The sequence below is a fragment of the Ammospiza caudacuta genome, chromosome 1, assembly GCF_027887145.1.
Source record: "Ammospiza caudacuta isolate bAmmCau1 chromosome 1, bAmmCau1.pri, whole genome shotgun sequence".
NCBI lineage: Eukaryota > Metazoa > Chordata > Aves > Passeriformes > Passerellidae > Ammospiza > Ammospiza caudacuta.
The window spans coordinates 84453588-84472022 of NC_080593.1; the positions used below are offsets into that span (position 1 = coordinate 84453588).

The window sequence follows — 18435 nt, forward strand, 5'->3', positions numbered from 1 at the left end:
ACTTGACTAGACACAGGCATGCTATTGATGTGCACAAATCAAGTTTCATTAGTTAAGTACACTGTACTCATGAATTATGCCACAAAGAAAGGTGAAGGGGAGCTGCATGGTATGGGATGAAATGTAGATAGAAAGAATTGAACTGGTATAGATATTTGCAGTTAAAAAAGTCAATCTTTCACTGAAAAGAGTGCTTCTTCATCCCAAAAGCACGTTTGAACAGCCACTCAGCTTTCTAGGACAATTCTATTGCTGTGCCTGCTGCACAAGAACTTGTTGATCAGTCATAGTGTTCAGCTACATAATTAGGGTCTGGTGGCATTTCCTGGTATAGTCTCATAGTATAGAAGCTGAATCATGGATTAACAGTTCTATGGACTCAGCTATCTATGATGTTAGCACTTTCAGCTGTTAAATAAAAAAAAAAAATCTATCCTGAAGTCTTGACTGCAGCAAAAATATTATATGCTAGATCACTGTGTTTATTCGCACCAGCAGAAGTTTGTACTTTGAAATAGCAATGTATAAATGTACTTTAATATTTTGAAAAAGTTAAGATACACTGATATTTCAATATCTACTTGGATTAGGATATATCCCTGAAATCTTATTAATAATGAAATATTGATTATAAAGTCCACTAGAAAGTGGGTGCAATTTCATTACCGTGCCTTTTGTTAATAGCATGGAAAGCAAACTCTTAGTTTTTAGACTTTCCTCTTCAGAATTACATTCTGTACATTTTACACCTTTGAATCGAAGTCCTGTTAACTAGATTTCTTTGAACAGAATGTTTAGAGTATTTGGTTTAATACTGTTTCTTTAGAAATTTCATGTAAAAATTGATTGGAAATAGGTAAACCATTGCTAATCTGAGCCCTCAAAATTTTCAGCGAAATCTAGAAATTTTGCTGTTGATGTTGTTAGACCTAGCACCTGAGTCCATCTTTGCTATCCATTATTTTGAATAATTCAACTAAATTGTATTTTAAAAAATAAAAGGCTAAGACATATGCAAATGCTTAAATGTACAGTTATTGGGTGCAAATTTTTCTAAATATAAAAAAAGCTTACATCAAGCTGTAACTTTAGTGGTGTGTGAGATTAATTACCTTGTATCTGTTTTCACTTACAATTTGTGTTGTGAATTATATCCAGATACATTGAAACCACTAATTTTGAAGTGAAAGCAGAGCTTTTGGGGAAATCCAGTTTTCTAGGCTACCCTTATCAGGGGATGCCAGCGTTGGAGCCCATAGCATTAAAACCTGACCAGTTGTGGTGTGTTGACTTTGGCTGGACACCAGGTGCCTGCCAAGCCTCTCTATCACTCCCCTTCCCAGCTGGACAGGGGAGAGAAAATAAGGTGGAACAGAACTCATAGGAGTGACTCCAGTAAAGGGCAGCAGAGGTGGTGAAGGTTTGAGAAAGTAAGCTTGAGGATCAGCTGAAGGAGCTGGGGTTGTTTAGGCTGCAGAAAAGGAGGCTCAGGGGTGACCTGACCACCAAGTGCCTGAAAGGAGTTTGTAGCCAGATGGATGTAGGTTTCTCCCAGCCAACCACTGACAAAATGAGAGGAAACAGCCAGGGGAGATTGAGGTTGGACATCAGGGAGAATTTCTTCACTGAAGGGAGGGTTAAGCATTGGAATGGGCTGTCCAGGGAAGTGGTGGAGTTACCATCCTTGGAAGTGTTCAAGAAGCAGCCATACATGACCGTGCTATGGCTTTGTTGACAAGGTGGTGCTCAGCTGAAGGTTGGGCTTGATGATCCTGGTGGTCTTTTCCAATTTAAATGATGGTCATTAATGTGTATTCAGCTTTCATTAGTCAAGCCAAGGAGAGCTTTGATTTGCACTGATGGTCAACTGAATCTGAATGGATCACAGTTTGAATACTGCAAGTTAGAATATTAACAGCCTGAGATTTCTCTTCACAAGAATAGGAGGATGATTGTGGAATCTGTGCATTCAGAATAACAGAGAGCTGCTCCAGACACATAACCTGCCTGTTCTCCAAGGGACATGAAGTCAAAGTGGTGTAACAAATCAGAAAGCTCCAGCTGAACCCAGGGGTGGAAGTGTGCTGCTTGAATTCACCTTATCGCAGTAATCACGTTGTTCTATTTGCTTCTGTCAATGCAGTCATGCAGTTGGCAGTTTTCAAAGCCATCAGCAGTTCCATGTAAAAGTGGTGGAAACTTCTGGCTTTCCATTTCTGTTTTTCAGAGAAATGCCAAAGTCAAAAGCTGGGTATTTATTACGAAATCTTGCCTTATTGTTTGAAATGCTGAAACATTTGTTTCATTGTCTTGTGCTCTATTTCTGCCCTGAATGCCTTTAAGTAGTGAGAGTTTTTTCTTTTTTTTGAATACTGATTGCTTTGCAAGCCCAAAGATAAAACAAAAGTGCAGTTACATTTTATGAATTGCATCCAAGATACTGAGTATGTGAATGTTTCTAAAAGAGAATTCCAGATAAAGATTTAACAATAACTTGTCAGTTTAGTGACTGGAGACTAATTTTCCTTTTATATACTGCCATTTCACTGTAGTGAACTCTAATATATATCTAATACACAATTCTAACCACTTGTGTCTTTTTGGACTAGACTACAATACAAACATGCCTCCAAAGATCAAGGGTCCATATTCATTAACTTTCTTTGTGTAGCAATACAAACAAAAATTCAATTACCCCATTTTAGATGCTTCTGAAGCATCTAAAATTCCCTTGATTTAGGCTTATCTATTTCTTAAATACTATTAACTGTGATGAATATGCAAGCTGAGTTGGAAAATAGGTAGGATTAAGCCCAATTTCTTTCTGTAAATAAATAGCTTCATATTCTTGCTCTTTCCTGCAGATATTTTTTCAGAATGTAGTTATATATTATGCTATATTGTGGGAGAAAAAGCATGAAATAGAAATAAAGAAGTTCAGTCTTAGCACATTTTGTCCTTCTATTAATAGCTGTCATGATACAAAACATCCAGAATAACTGAAAAATCAAAATGAAGTGGGTAAAACAGCTGCAGTGAATTATTTGACCAATTGACTGTGAAAATGGTTTATGGTGAGCACAAGGGAGAATACATTTGATTATGACAGACAGCCTTATTTTCCATAGCTCAAATTCTCACCCATGCAATAGAAAAACCTGAAAACGGACACCAGTCGCATATTGTTGTTATTACCCCAGTATGTGGCTGTGTATTTTTCACCCTTCTAAACGACATTAGTATCCTTCCCACTAAAATACAAAATGGAATGAAAACCCAAACACTACACTACAAAACCAGGAAGCTAAAACAAGATTTAAAGTTTTTTAGTGAAAACTGAGAGCAAAGGTTACTACCAGTTATTAGACTCATAGAAATGCATAGATTATTGAACATTTCAGACAAGGTCAACTATAGTAACCTTATTATTATATACAAAAAAGCAATTTACATTGATTCTCTTAATATATAGCTGAATGGAAAATTACCTGAAATCTAAAGCAGACTTTTCTCTGGATCCTGAGTTGAAGGGGTAGGTAATATTCCTGTTTAAAGGAAAAATTTATTCCAAAGAATTAAACACTCTTCTAAGGTGTTTGTCCACTCCTGTAGCTTGGAAGTCTTGACATATATTTAAAGAACAGGAAAATGGGAGATGGATTAGGAACCTGTTCTTCTGTTTCATCCACTGGAAATCTAAACAAGCTGAACAGATGACGTTTTTCTGAGTTTGTTGAGCAATTCCTCTTGCATGTTGTTCATGCCTAGAAATGCATCTGTGCAAGGAATCTCTGTTTCTTATATTCCCATTCAAAGTCCTTTGGTGTGAGATAGGATATGAATAAATTTTACTCTAAATGCCCTATACATGATTTTTAAAAGAAATACATCTCAGCAATGCCTTATGCCTAATGTGTTTACTGTGCCTTCTGTGTCCTGAGGCACAGAAAGTTCTCTACCATGAAGATTTTGGTTGCTCCATCTCCCAAGTACTCCCTACTATGACAAACTACAGAGTGGTTCTGGTGTGAAAACTTACTTTTAAAATTGCATTGCAGGATTGTGGGTTTGGTGCTTTCAGTTACTGAAACAATGAACATGAACAATGTTAAATTTATGCTTCCAGTAGCCGAAACCGTCTCTGCTCTTTTCTCGTACCGCGTTTGCTGTGCCCACATGTCCATGAGAGTGGGAATATGGTGTGTGCACACCGACCGACACACGCAAGGACAGAGAGACACAGGCACCGAGCCGACTCTGCCATCCTTGGCCGACACCTGCATCTGTATCTGTATCATCTGTGTTATAAATTGTTATAAATGATCAAATTGGGGGCCAAATTTGTAAGAAAATTTAGCAATGATTTATTAGATTGTCAGCAAAACAGAATTTCGAAAAACAACCACCACAGCCAAGAGTCAGTGTCGAGCCTGGGTTTCGGTGCTGGGTGAACAAATGGATCTGATCCCTGAATGTCAGAGTCTCCCCCTGTTCACCTCGACTGCTTCTCACAGCAAGCTTATATACAGTTTATTTTGCCCGGGGCAGAAATGACTGAGTGTTTCTTTGTATCCCTTCACATGCAGAACTGGGGCCATACATGTACAGGGTTAGACAAAAGTCTGGTTCTAGGTGTCCGGATGATGTCATAGCACTCCGGAGAAGTTGGCATTCACATGTAAAGGGTGGCGCCGGTAGTAGATGCAATCTTTGAAGTGCAGATCACTCTTGAGTGCCCCGGACATTCCAGGGAAGTCAGTCATCATGGCCCAGGAAGGTTCCATTCATACATTAACAGACTTGATATAATCTTAACGTTGTCCAGGAACTAACGTTGTCCAGGGTGGTCAAAAGACATAGCTTGGATTTTACAATATTTTATACATAAATAGCATGAATTATCTCCACCATATACTACATAAATGATCAGTCGTGAGCCAAATTGTCAAAAATTGCGAAAAGATTTATTAATCTTTCTGCACGACTGAATTAAGGTCTTTGAAACCACCACAGCCAAAGAGACAGCTTCGAGCCTGGTATCGGCACTGGGTGAACCTGGATCCGGCCTCTATCACATCGGATCCTACCCCCTGCACGAGACCTGCTTCTTATGGAGAGGTTTCATACGGTTTATTGTGCCCGAGGCGAAGGAGTCCCAGTTTCTTTTGTTACTCTTCACATTCATAGCTGTTTCTTTCAGTATGCAGAGCTGGACAAAGATCGTCTCCAGGTGGAGAGTCAGCGTTGATGGGCTCCGGGGAAGCCGTATATTCAGATATATAGTTCTGGCGTTGCTGGCTATCTTGATTGATGTAATCTGCAGAGCGATGATCGCTCTGAGGCGGTTTCCGACGACTCGAGATACCGATGATCATCGCCCTGGAAGCGTCTATTCTCACGCTAAAGCGTCGAACGTTATCTTAGCCGTGTCCGGGAATTCTTTGGAATCTGAATAGACATCTGCTCTCTGGCCGTAGGTGGTCAGAGACACGTTTCGGATTTTACAATCTTTATAACATACACTCTTTAACAGCATGAATTATTTCTAACGTATATTACATCTGTATCTGTATCTGTACCTGTATCTGTATCAGTATCTGTATCTGTATCTGTATCTGTATCTGTATCTGTATCTGTATCTGTAATCTCCATGATAAGGTCCTCCCGAAGGCCGGTGCCCTTGGCAGCAGCTCTCCCGGCGATGCCCGGAGCCCCGGGCTGCACCCCCATCTCTCTCAGCATCACCGCCGCAGCCGCTCGCAGTGCCCGCCCCGGATCGCGGCGCTCCTTCAGCCTCCCCGGCGCGCAGGGAGTTAACGGGGCCCGGGGCGGGGCGGTGCCGCCGCTGGCGGGATGTGGCTCGGCCGGGATTCCCGCAGCCCGCCCGCGAACAGCGAGCCGCTCTCCGCGTTTCCCAGCGGCCGATCCCGCTGCCCCGGTGAGAAGCGCGTCCCGCCGTGCGCCCCGGCAGCCGCGGCCCGCTCCCGGGCGGATGCTGGGATGCCCGCCGTGTCTCCATCCCTGGACGGCGGGGGCGGAGGGTGGGCAGGGAAGCGGGGGCGGCGGCGGCAGGCGTGGGTCCGGGCGAGCGCTCCTTTCTGCCGGCGGATGGAGCCGCTTGCTCGGTCTGCGGAGCCGGGGGAGCGCCCCGCCAGCAGCGAGGGGACCGGCAGGGTAAAATCGATTTTGCAGCTCTTCCTGATGATGGACGAACACTGAACAAGAGCTTTTCCGGCTGAAACCATTGGCTGTGGGCTTCCTTCAAAAATAAGGGATGGCAGGGGGAAATGAGACATGGCAGTTATAGTGGATTCTGCGTGGGTTTAAAGCACCAGTCTGAGGATTTCGATGCGTAGATGATATATTAGGAAGAAATCTTTAACTCACTGTCTCGCTGAGTACGGTGAGACACTGAAACACTTTGCCCAGGGAAGTTGTGGATGCCCCATCCCTGGCAGTGTTTAAGGACAGGCTAGATGAAGCTCTGAGCAATCTGATCTACTGAAAAGTGCTCCTGCCCATGGCAGAAGGGGTGGAACCAGGTGATCTTTAGGGTTCCTTCCAACCCAAACCATTCTAGGATGTGCGCACACCTTAACACAGGCTGTGCCCATTCTTTATCTGAGCCCTGCTTGGAGCACATTATTGTTGAGCATCAGTTTTAACTTTGACTGAAGAAGACTGCTGAAACTTTTGACATGTCTGTAAAAATTTCCATTTGGTTAGACAGCGTGAGAGTTTTGTGGTTTTACATTAACTGGTAGCTTGTCAACAACTACCTGATTGCTGTCAGGGTCTACCATGGGAAAGCTGCTTTGTGCTCGCTCCGTCCTTCAATTCCTGCCAAGGCACCTCCAGCTGGGTGCTCTTGAGGGGGTAAGCTGGACCTTTGGACTGTCAGAACGTTGTTCTCAGCTTTTTGAAGTGTATTCACTTGTGTGCCTGTGTACCTTGTGTGCCCGTGTCAAGTGTACCTGTGATTACTTAGGGGATCAGAACCCAGAACAATTAAAAATCTTGTGGATGCTTAATACTGTGAAAAAGAGATGGATGAATATCCTTGGTTTATTTGCAGCCATTTTTCTTCTTGCTACATGAAAATCATTTTCCTGTTTCTTCTTCCTAGCTTCTAACTCCTCTTTATCAGGACTCGTGGCACTGCAGGAAGAAATGATGTATTTTTCCTGTGATGTGTGTGGTATGTGGTATTGCCCAGCAGTAGCTGACTATACTTCATACCACTGCAAGGAAGTGTTGTTGATTGTAAATGCAACTTTTATACTTCCCCTCCTTGATCATAGATGGTTGCATACTTTTGGTATACCTAGTACCTGCAAATTTGGGTCTACTTAATAAAGGCTGATATTTTCAATGAAGAAAATGAATTGTCCTTATAAATTTTAATACATTTCCATTATTCAGTGGCTTTTAACTGGTAGGTCTCTTGTTCATTTTGTTAGGTTGGGCACACTTCATTAGAAAAATCACATATTATGTAATTCTGTTGCAAGATCAGTTTCTTCCTGTTTCCTTGTGGTGTAATCCTGGGGTTTTTAAGGATTACAGTCCTGTCTCTGTTATAATCTCTGTGCTGTCAGGCCCTTCTTAATGGAGGGTAGAGCAAAATGTTATGATTCAATACTTCCTATAAGACACTCCCAGAAAGTACCAACTTCAGCACGTAGCCTTAGTCACTTCTGAAAATAATAACGAATTAATCATCCTATAATTATAATTCTGTCCTCAGACCAGCAGGAAAGCCTCAGTGATACATTTGTCTATTTAAATGTAAAGAAGAATGCAGCAGGGAGAAGGTTTTGCATATAGGTTAAGGTAATGGATCAGAAAAGAAGGTATTCAGGATAGAGGATAAGCTGAGAGCTGTGGCTTTTTGAAGCTGTGTTTTAGTTTCTGGCTCCTTGCTTTATGCTGAAGTGAAAGCAAAGGGAAAGAAGTGCTCTTAAGGTCAGTAGGAGGAGTTTAATGCTGAAGTGAAAGCAAAGGGAAAGAAGTGCTATTAAGGTCAGTAGGAGGAGTTTAATGAGGAGGATATTATGAGTAAGATGCTGCCTGGGCTTGGGTTTCAGGTGTCTGCCAGGTAGACCTGAGCTTTGGAGACCTGGAGCTGGAGGTGGAAGGGGCGTGAAGCTGGTTCAGCAGTCGCTGTTGTTGGCAGGTGTGGAGGAAAGAGGGTGAGTGATTTAGCAGTGAGACTTGCCTCTCTGTGGCTGGTGAATCTGCAGCTGCTCACCCCACAGAACAGAGGTAGTGGTGAGGTGGGAGTTGCAATAGCAAGGGATTAATTTAGGCTTGGGGGTTTGAAAGTGGTGATGCTCAGCTGTAAAAATTGTAGATGATAATTTTGCTCTTTTTGCTCCAGTTATAAAAGCTGTAGTGTGGCTGGATTATTTGGGGAATTTAATATTCATGGTAGTTGTCATCAATACAAAGTTTCTTTCTCTGTTAGTGCTTCCAGCTTTACAGATGGGACTATTCTGATGCACTTATATATATATATATTTTTTTTTTTTTTAATATAATTCTAGGTATAAGACATACATGGCTCCTGGTTCCTCAAATGAGAAGAAATCTGATGATGGACAGGCTTCAAAGTAAGATTGACAAATGAATTATTTTGTCCAAGTTTACACTTAAATTTCCTCCCCAAACTCATTACACACTCTTTTAGTTTAAGATAAATTTTATGATACTAGTGCCAAGTATCCAGTAGCAGATCTTTTGACAATTGGATGCTTTATTGCTTTACCACACCTATACAGAGGACTTTGCTGGTGAGCCATTTGAACTTCTCTCAACAGTGAATACTTCAAAGCAGGGCGATGTTTTCATTTATTTTTATTTTAATCCAATGAGCTGCTGAAATGCTGATTTTGGCTGCTGCTTCAAGAGTTCAAACAAATATTTCAATGTGTTTCTCTAATTCTTACTTTAAGCTTATTTTACTAAAACCTGCTACATGCTTTTTTTGTCTGTGGAATTGTATTTTACTTACACCCTTAGAAGTTGTAGGTGCTTTACAACAGATTTAGGGAAATAAATATTCTGCTCCTGAGCTTTGCATGCCAAGGATTTTTATCAAGCAAACTTTGCCTCTCCTGTAAATCCATGGCATTGATCTTACATACACATATCTAGATGCTAGTTTTTATTTCTCATTTTACCCCAGGGTCCAAGTCTGCAATCAGATGTGTGGATTAGCTGAGCAAGTTGGTGACAGCCCCTCACTGTGTTGAGGCTGTGGGTCAGAGAATGCTATTGGTGGGCTGTGATATGAAAAAGTGGAATATAGCTACTGATGAGGAAGGAGGTTGTGCTTTGGCCAGGCATGAGAACAGTGGTGTTGGCACATATCTCATTAATTCCCTTGAACTTTTGTTAGAGGCCTTGCCTTTCCCTGATTTATTTCCTGGAGAGAGGCTTTTATTGCAAGTGTTAATTAAAAAAATGTTTTTTTTTTCCAAATCATAGCCTATCCTATTTGTATGTGACAACCATTCCAATGGACATCAGATACTGGATCTGCATTAGTGAGTAGCCCAGTAAATAAATGTAGAGAGTCCCACAAAACTGAACAGGAATAATTCAGGGGAGGCAACCTAGAAATTCTGCTAATATGAGCTGGTGAATTCCTAGGTTGTCTGTGTCTTCATGACAAGCCATAAACGTGCTCTTCAGTTCTCCCTGAGTCAAACAGGTCTCTTGGAAGGAAGAACAAAGGCAGCCAAAGAATTTGGTTCCACTTCAGGCAGGATTTGTACGAAGAGAGGCAAATGGAGACCATGGGAGATGGAAGGGAATTCCTACTGAAGGGTGAATGGACTGGCTGCCTGGGTGGGCAGCTCTTTCTGTTGCTGAGGGTGATTGTCTGTGGTGGGCAGGGACAGATAGGGTGGGTTGGCATGACACCTCTTTCCTTGGTTGTGCAGCTGTTACTGGATAATTAATGATGCTGGAGAGAGACCATCAGGAACAGAAGAAATTGCTATACTCAGAATATCTGGGTTGGAACTATTTGGTTCTGAGGAACAGTTCAGTGACCTCAGCACGGGCATCTCGGCAAATGTAGATTTCCTTCATCCTGCATAGGTAGATAAGGCATAGGAAGTAATGGAAAGCATAGGTCCTTTCTGCCTTATCTCCCTTCTGGAGAGGCATTAGAAGGCAGATAAGATAACTTTGTGACTGAGACCATCTAAAATAGTGCTAAACACCTCTATTTAGCCTTCAGAGTTGTTCCTAAGTTGTCCTAATGATTTTTTGAATGAAGTCCAGTTGAAGTCTTTTGTTTGTCTCCTCTGACAAAGCAGTTTGAATTTGCTGAGCCATGCTGTGCCTCCACTGAGCCTTCATTAAATTATTAAGTCATCTTCTTGTGTCTGGAAGCTATTTACTGCTTGATTTCATCTCTCAGAAATTACTTTGAAGTACTGGCCAGTGTTCTGCTTAAGCTTGTTGACTAGTCTTTCCTACCTGTTTCAATTCAACTTAAAACATCAAGCACAGAAAGCAGACGTTTTATAAATCATTCAGCTTGTTTAGTTAGTCCACTATTGAATTTTCCATGAATGTGATCCCACAGGCCAAGTAGTTCAGGTTTCCCTCCTTGTCCTGTCATTTGCCGTCTCTTCAGACAGATTAATTTTTATTTTTCTTTTAAGATGTGTCATTTCTTTACAAGAGGCACTTAGGAAGAAGTGAATTATTTTTACCTCTTCTTCTCTTTTCCTTTTTCTTGAATATTTTTTTTCAATTCTATGGTTTTCTCCTTGCTTCAGATCTCCACTTTTGTCTTTTGTTTTTCAGATCCTCTGTACCCTTGTTATCAGTTTCATGCCATAGGGTTTTTTTTCTCCTGTCTGTATGACAGAGTAAGACGAAGTGCCAGAAATCTAGTTTGTGCTTGTCCATAAAGCTGAAATCATCCTGTCCTTCTCAGGTGGCTGACAGAGTTTCAGTCAAAACAGAGGTCAAGCTTTGCTTCTCAGCTTTGCTATAGATTGCCTGTATAATATGGTGGGTTATTGACCATTCCCTGGTCCTGCTCCCATTGCTCTGCTCACCATAAAGACCTACTATGGTACCCAGTTTTAATACTATTTAAGAAAATTAGATAAAAATTAGGTAAGGATTGCACTGTTGCAAATGCATCTGAACGTCTGCGCTTTTCTACAGCAATTTCATCCTGTGTTTCTGGATTTAGGGTTTCTTTAACACAATGTACAAGGAAAAAATATAGAATAATTTGTATGTGTGGCATTTCCCAACTTTTGACTACTTGACTTTGAAGAATTGTCATCTGTTCAATGTTTGTATATATTCTATATATATTTGTATATATTCTATGTGTTTCACAATGCTGCTCTCATGGTAGAGAGAATTTTATTCATCTCTGCAACCCTCACCTGGAGAAAATGAAAGAAGACATCCTGTACCATTTTGCTCTTGGGACCGGTACCCATGATTTTCCAACATTGTTTGGGGATGTAAAGGTGAGATGCTTTGGTTTGTTCAGCAAGCCTGAGCTTTTCTGCAGAAGGTGAAAGTGTAGCTGCCTTCAGAATAAGACTAAATGTGTCAGTCTACCAGGAATACAAAAGGGGAAAAATTTTGTGGGTTCTTGTGATTTTGCTATCCAACAGAGCTGAGGGTAATCATTTTTGACTATCTCTTTTCATGCAGTAAAAAGACAAATGTTATAGGGTCTATTCAGATACCACTTTTGTTTGTTGGGTCTTCATATCAATATTTGTCTTTCATTAGTTTAAACAGGGTGAAAGCATTTGAGTCCTGTAGACAGCTGAGTTTTTCCCCATAATTCTTCTTCATGGCATTTTAGAATGATTAAGAGGAGCACCATATCTGGGGATAAATCTGTTCTAACTGAAGGCGTTTGCATACTCACATTGTTCTTTGCATGTTCTTTGACACGCGGAATCACGCAACTGACTTTGTTTTGTTGAACCCTGTCCACCCCAGTTTGTGTGTGTTGGAGGAAGCCCTTCCCGGATGAAAGCTTTCATTGCCTACATAGCAGAGGAGCTGGGGCTCGGGAGCCCCGGGTGTGACTACCCCAACATCTGCGCGGGCACCGACCGCTACGCCATGTACAAAGTGGGGCCTGTGCTGTCCGTCAGCGTAAGTGCCTCCCTCCTCTGACACGGGACATGGGCCAGTTTTGATGCTGCTCAAAGCAGAAAATTTGAATGCATGTTTCTTTTAAATACTTCACAGTCCTAAACAGTGTGCTCAAAATAGTGCAGTCAGATAATTAAGGATTCTTTTTAGCCGTTTTTTTTTAAAGGTAAAATCTCTTAATAGCTTTGCTCCCTCTTGCATCCCTTTTTCCTCAGTGTACAACTGAGGTGTTGCAGGAATGGCCTCGCATATTTTTTGAGCAGTTCCTGTTGTCTCATCCTTATTCTGTACCCTGAAATGGGGGAAAAAAGTCACTTGGTGCATGCATGTGGAGTATTGCGAAAATGTCTGTACCACACCCAGATCTATGTATCTGCAATGGCACTGTCAAATGTGCTTAAGAGTAGTATTCCATGGGACTGGTGGTACCAACCCAGGTATGCATTTTAAAGAAATTCATAGCTTCAATTTGTAGATAGAATTACATGCTTCAATTGCAATTGCAAAACTGTAGTATTATTTTGCACCCTTTCTTGTAAGCTGTAATTATCAGAGTATTGTGCAAGCTAATGTGGATTTATATTTGCTGAATGTCAAGACTAAACCATGGTGTCTGTGTTTTGAAGAAAATTAACTATTCACTAGCCTTTCAGGTTGGTGGAAAATCAGAGTGGGGTTTTTCTTGTGTTTAGGAAATGCTCCGTGATGAAGTGCTTTTGTCAGCTATTGGGAAAGGACACTCTATACTTGTGAGAATGTAAATGTCCTGTAATTCATGATTTTTGGAAATACTGTATTTCATCCACAGTCTGCCAAAGCTAGTAGGAGTCTATTTGTAGGCCCTTTCAGTATTCTTCTGTAGACCCAGAGGTTGGGGTTTTTTTGGGAGTGAGTTAGGTGGCATTTGGGAAAACAGCATCAGGCAGGGGATAATGTCCAGCTGTTTCTTCCACATATATTTTGTGTTGTGTATGTGAATGTGGAATATTAATTTTTATTTCCTTTTCAGCACGGCATGGGCATTCCTTCTATTTCAATCATGTTGCACGAGCTGATCAAACTGTTGTATCATGCCAAGTGCTCCGACATAACCATCATTCGCATCGGCACCTCTGGTGGAATAGGTATTTCCCCTCTTGATTTCTTTCTTCCTTTCTGCAAACCAAAGTGTCTTTGCAGGAGAGTAAAGCATCTCTCTGCATGTAAGATACTAATGGTCAGAGCAGTTTTCCACAGGAGATGTTTAATTTTTATTTTGTGATTTTGAAAGTAAAGGCAATGTCTGCTTTTGCATAGGGAAAATGCACTTAAAGATCTGACAATGTCAGAAGAAGGACATTCCTGTCCTGTATGTAAAATATAAGAAGTAAGCAAAAAAGGAAAAAATTCATTATTTCAGAAATTATTTGTAATAATAAACTGAAGCAGCTAGGCATGGACAAAAAATTCTCTTGGTGGATTCAGAGGCAAAATCCTCACCTTTAAGATAAGCAGGGTTGGGTCAAGATGTATGTTTCATATCTGGAAACCACTAGTTAACTGCATTGTGAAGGGATATCTATTTCCTTTTGCTGCAGGTCTGGAGCCAGGCTCAGTGGTTATAACTAGGCAGTCTGTCGATGCCACCTTCAAGCCTCAGCTGGAACAGGTTGTTCTGGGAAAGACAGTAATTCGCAGCACCAACCTGGATGAACAGCTGGCTCAGGAGCTGATGCAGTGCAGTAAAGAAATTGGTCAGTTCAATACAGTCATTGGAAACACCATGTGCACTTTGGATTTCTATGAAGGTAAGTCTGGTGATAGACTAACAGAAGAATATTGGTAAGCAGCAATAGATAAATATTGAGTAATATATAATATTAAGCTTCCAGTTCACTAACAGAATGTGTTCCCTACTCTGGCTTGTCTCACAAATCTCAATTAACCCATCAAGCATTGTACTTAGCAGTTGGCTGCATCAAACTTTTAATTTTGTGGAGATTTCTCCCCAGCTTTAATAGATCCTCTGAAGTACATATAGTCTACTATACACTTCTCATGTACCTGTCAGGTGTATTTGTCACAAAATTTTGTGATTTATTGAAGGATCTTAGGGGATTAGAGGAGTGGGAATTACTTGTGAGTTGTTTAGAGTTGGTTTTCTTTGCACTGGTGAAGTATCTAAAGCAAATATTTTATGAAAAAAGAGTTGGAACTTGTTTTAGTTTGAGCAAAGCAGTGATCAGACAACCAAGATAAGTTGCTGAGTTGTGTCAGTGCAGCTATGTAGGAGACACAAACGGACAAGGCCTATTTTGGACAAACATACAGGCATTCAGGTGCTTTTCTGATCTCCCAAATCTAGATGTTCATTCAGAAACCTTGTGAGAACAGACTGTAAGTGGCACCTCGTCCCACTTTCTCTGTCTGCTGCTGAGTAGGTGACAAATGATCTTCATCGATGTGCTCCAGCTTGGGCAGAAGCACACAGTGTAAGTTTGTGTATCTCAGGCACCAGCCACAGGTGCAACCAACACTAAAAATGTGTCAGGGATGTTTTCAACTCATACAGCAAAAGCTGAGAACAGGATTGAGGACAAAAATTTGCATCTCCCAAACCCAAGAAGAGACTGAGTAAAATACAGTGTATTTCAAGTCTACTGCACTTAGCCTGCTGCTGTCTTGTCTGTAGGTGATGTTCTTAAATAATTTGAGTGAATTTTTTCTCAAAATTTACAACAGTAATAGCTAGTTAGCTTAAAAGACTCTAAATCTCTTACTTTGGAAAGCCTCTAAGTAATAAAATGTTCATCCTTTTAAGGTAGAAACAGGACAGCATCTTTAAGCCTGGTAGTTTTATTAGACAGCGATTAAACATATTAAAAATACAGCTCTTTCATAAAACTTAAAATTTCTGGTGGAATTTTGGTACTTGTACGTGTGGGAATGTACAACATACATTTTCCTGTTTGTGAATTTGAGAATTGAAGATGAAGAAGACTAATTAAGTTACCATGATTCACCAATTACCACTAAGTTACCATGATTATAAAGAATACAAATAATATGTATACGCTCTAGCAATAGCTAAGAATCACTTTGTCCTATTTGTCTTATGCACAAAAATAAAGTCGTAGTAAAAGCTGAGTACTGTATGGAGGAGACTGTAATAACTGGGTGTTTTCAAAATTGAATTTGGTCTGTGATTTCATCACTCTGAAATTACTTTCTAGGACAGGGCAGGTTGGATGGTGCAATCTGCTTATATGATGAAGAAGAAAAGCTGCAATATTTGAAGAATGCTTATGAGTCTGGTGTGAGAAACATTGAGATGGAGTCTTCTGTATTTGCTGCAATGTGTAATCTCAGTGGTGTCAAAGGTAAACTAACTTAGTCACTTTATCCTAGCTATAGGAAATTTTCTGTGTTGCAGGGGGTTTGTGGCTAAAAACTGCAAAGGAATGTTTACATACCTTCTGCATGTATACGTATAAAAGATATTTCTGCCTCTAGTTTTGTTTCTATCATTTTTTTTTTGATTTGCATCAGTTTTGTCACAACTTATCATAATTCCTCATGCAGTTTTTACACAGTTTACTTCTGTCATTTGCTATTTCAGCCCATGGCAACCATGTAAATCATTAAAGTACGTAATTACCCTATGACATTCATTTATTTTCTCCAGTTAGCTTTGAAGTTTACAGAAAGCAACTGCTTAGTTCAAGCAATCAGATGTTTCTCAGATCTGTATATATGTAACTATACTCAGTTTCTATACTTTCATATCAAATGGAACACATAATTATTTTCTGTAGACTTAAGACTATGATTTTTAAACAGTTGAAGATTTTTAGTAGCATCATGAATAAACCATTCCAAATCATAAAATGAGTTAAATTTTTTTAATGCATGCTAAATAAAAAAGGGAAATTAAAAATATAATACAGTATCTTTCTTCTTACCATATTAACTGTCTTCTCTCACTTTCCTTAGCAAGGAATATGCTGATTTAAAACACTGGTGTTTCTCAAACTACTTTTAGATTGAGGAAGTCAAAATGATGAAATATAAGCAAAAAAGCCAATGGTTATATCAAATACACTGAGTTCTTACTGGCTTGAAAGGGATTAAAAACTCAGCCAGTACTATCCCTGAGCAATTCAGGAGGCCTTTGGCTGTCTCTGCTTTGTAGGTCTCTAATATGTATTTACTGTTTGTGCTCTGCAAATTGCCACTGGCAGAAACCCCAGACAGAGCAGAGTTACAGGGTTGGGTGACAGACCTGAGCTTGAGTGAAAGGAAGGGTTTTGCCTTTGGGGCTCTGATGGCTGAAAGGCAGCACGTGAGCCTGAGATGATCCTTGGGGTCCTCATGTGCTTGCAGTGTTCCCTGTCCATGAATGTGGAGGCAGCTTATCTGCTCCTTCCTGAGGGATGGCGCTTCAGCACAGGCACTCAGGGCAGGACTGCTAGAACCTTGTGCCAGGCACTTCCTGCCAGGCATGTCCTGGGTACTTGTGAAATGTACTTCCTATCAAGGAAAACACAGGAATTGTGATATAACAATAAGTGTCTGCAGCTGCCTGAGAGCTCTGTCTTTATTAGTGTAGCAAGCGGTTCCCTTAAACTATTTCTACCTTGTGTCATCCACAGCATGCTAGTCCCCTAGCATCTCATAGTATACTGCACACTTTTTTGGGGTTTGTTTTCTCTTGTATTTCTGTTCTTTAAATTGTTTGTTCAAATGCTTATGCTTTTGGACTGTAAAACCTAAGAGTGTCATTCCTAACTAACGCTATCTTTTCATTTCTAGCTGCTGTAGTGTGTGTCACTCTTCTGAACCGACTCGAGGGGGATCAAATCAGCAGCCCACACGATGTCCTGGTGGAGTACCAGCAGAGGCCGCAGAAGTTAGTGGGATATTTCATTAAGAAAAGTCTTGGGAAAGTATGAAATAGCCATCTCATGTTTTAGAGAAGGAGAAGGCCCTTGTACAGTTCTGGTCATGGTTATGACTTCTGTGCATTGCAGGTCTTTTGCCTCAAAGTAACTCACAGCATTCCGTGTGTCAGTGGAAGTTAATCATTTATGTCGCTGCTCTTTGGGAACTGAATGTGCTGAAGGACTTCACTTAAGGTTTGCTTAGTTATGCATTGCTGGATAGAAAACTCACTTTTCTGAGAATTTAGAAAGCAGATCTGTTGTGAAGGACAAGGCTGTGATAAAACATAAAAAAACCTATTTAACTCTGCTGTAAAGGAAAAACTAGAGAGAAAATCAAACTTTAGGGCCAAGTACATGCATACCAGCAAATGAATTTAAAAATTTGAATAATTTTCTTGTTCTTATAAAAAATTATATGAGTTATAACTGTCTTTGTTGCTTCACTTGTAAATAAAACTTAAAGTGAATGCAGTTTATTTTTTTTTGCAGAATTTGACAAATAAACAATACTATTTTCATATATTAAAATTTCATGAAATTGCAAAGTGTGGGACTGAAGTTTCTAACCATTAAGCACTTGACACTGAGCTGTTGAATGGCTGTACTGCCTCGATATCAATCCAGCAATATTTTAACTAAAGAATTGAATCAATACCCAGGAAATATTTATGCATTAAGTAATTTTGCATTAAGGTATAGTAATCTTTTGCTGAAACAAGACTCCTGCTTATGAAGAGGAACCAAAGGCATTCAGGAGATGCACAGCACGTTCACAAGCCTATATTGTGGTAGCCCTTTTCTTTTCTTGCTTTTACTTTGTTTCTTTTTTTTTGTTTTTTTGAACTGATATTCATCTCCATTCTCAGGATGTAACACTGACTGTTGGAATGGTTCTCAGTTTTTCTGAAGAACTGGAGTATACCTCTTAGTGCTACATGCCATCAAAATCCCTTCTGCAATTGCAGTTTTTTCCACTAACATTGGCCTAAGTGTTTGGGATTTTTTTTTTAATCATACTCCTTGCTGCTTTGCTGCTGTGGTTTGAATGTAAGTACCTGGTCAGTTAAAGAAAATGTGTTTGTCTCTTCTTTTTTTTTCTTTTTTTCTTTTTTCTTTTCCTTCTTTCTACTGCAGTGGGGGAGGGTCCAGTCCTAGCAGGGGTCACAGATCAAAAAGTCTGAATAAACTCTCAGAACAGCTGTGGCTGACCCAGCAAAATGAGATTTTCTCTGTGAGGATTGCAGTCTACAATGCTGTTAAAAAGCACAAGAATTAGAACTGTAAGAGAGGGATGATAGTAGTAGGCACAGTCACCAAGTGACAGAGACTGGAAACAATGTGATGAAAACATTAAAAA

The 18435-nt window shown here is 40.3% G+C and overlaps 1 protein-coding gene across 1 annotated transcript; it reads left to right on the top strand.

The window, feature by feature from the left end:
- Nucleotides 1-5899: 5899 nt before the first annotated feature.
- UPP1 (uridine phosphorylase 1) lies at nt 5900-17568 on the top strand. Its single transcript, XM_058815224.1, has 9 exons — nt 5900-5938; nt 6794-6876; nt 8547-8612; nt 11393-11510; nt 11998-12156; nt 13166-13280; nt 13734-13943; nt 15369-15515; nt 16948-17568. Exons 3-9 carry the CDS (start codon nt 8560-8562, stop codon nt 17085-17087), a joined length of 942 nt encoding a protein of 313 aa, XP_058671207.1. The 5' UTR covers nt 5900-5938; nt 6794-6876; nt 8547-8559; the 3' UTR covers nt 17088-17568.
- The last annotated feature ends 867 nt before the right edge of the window (nt 17569-18435 follow it).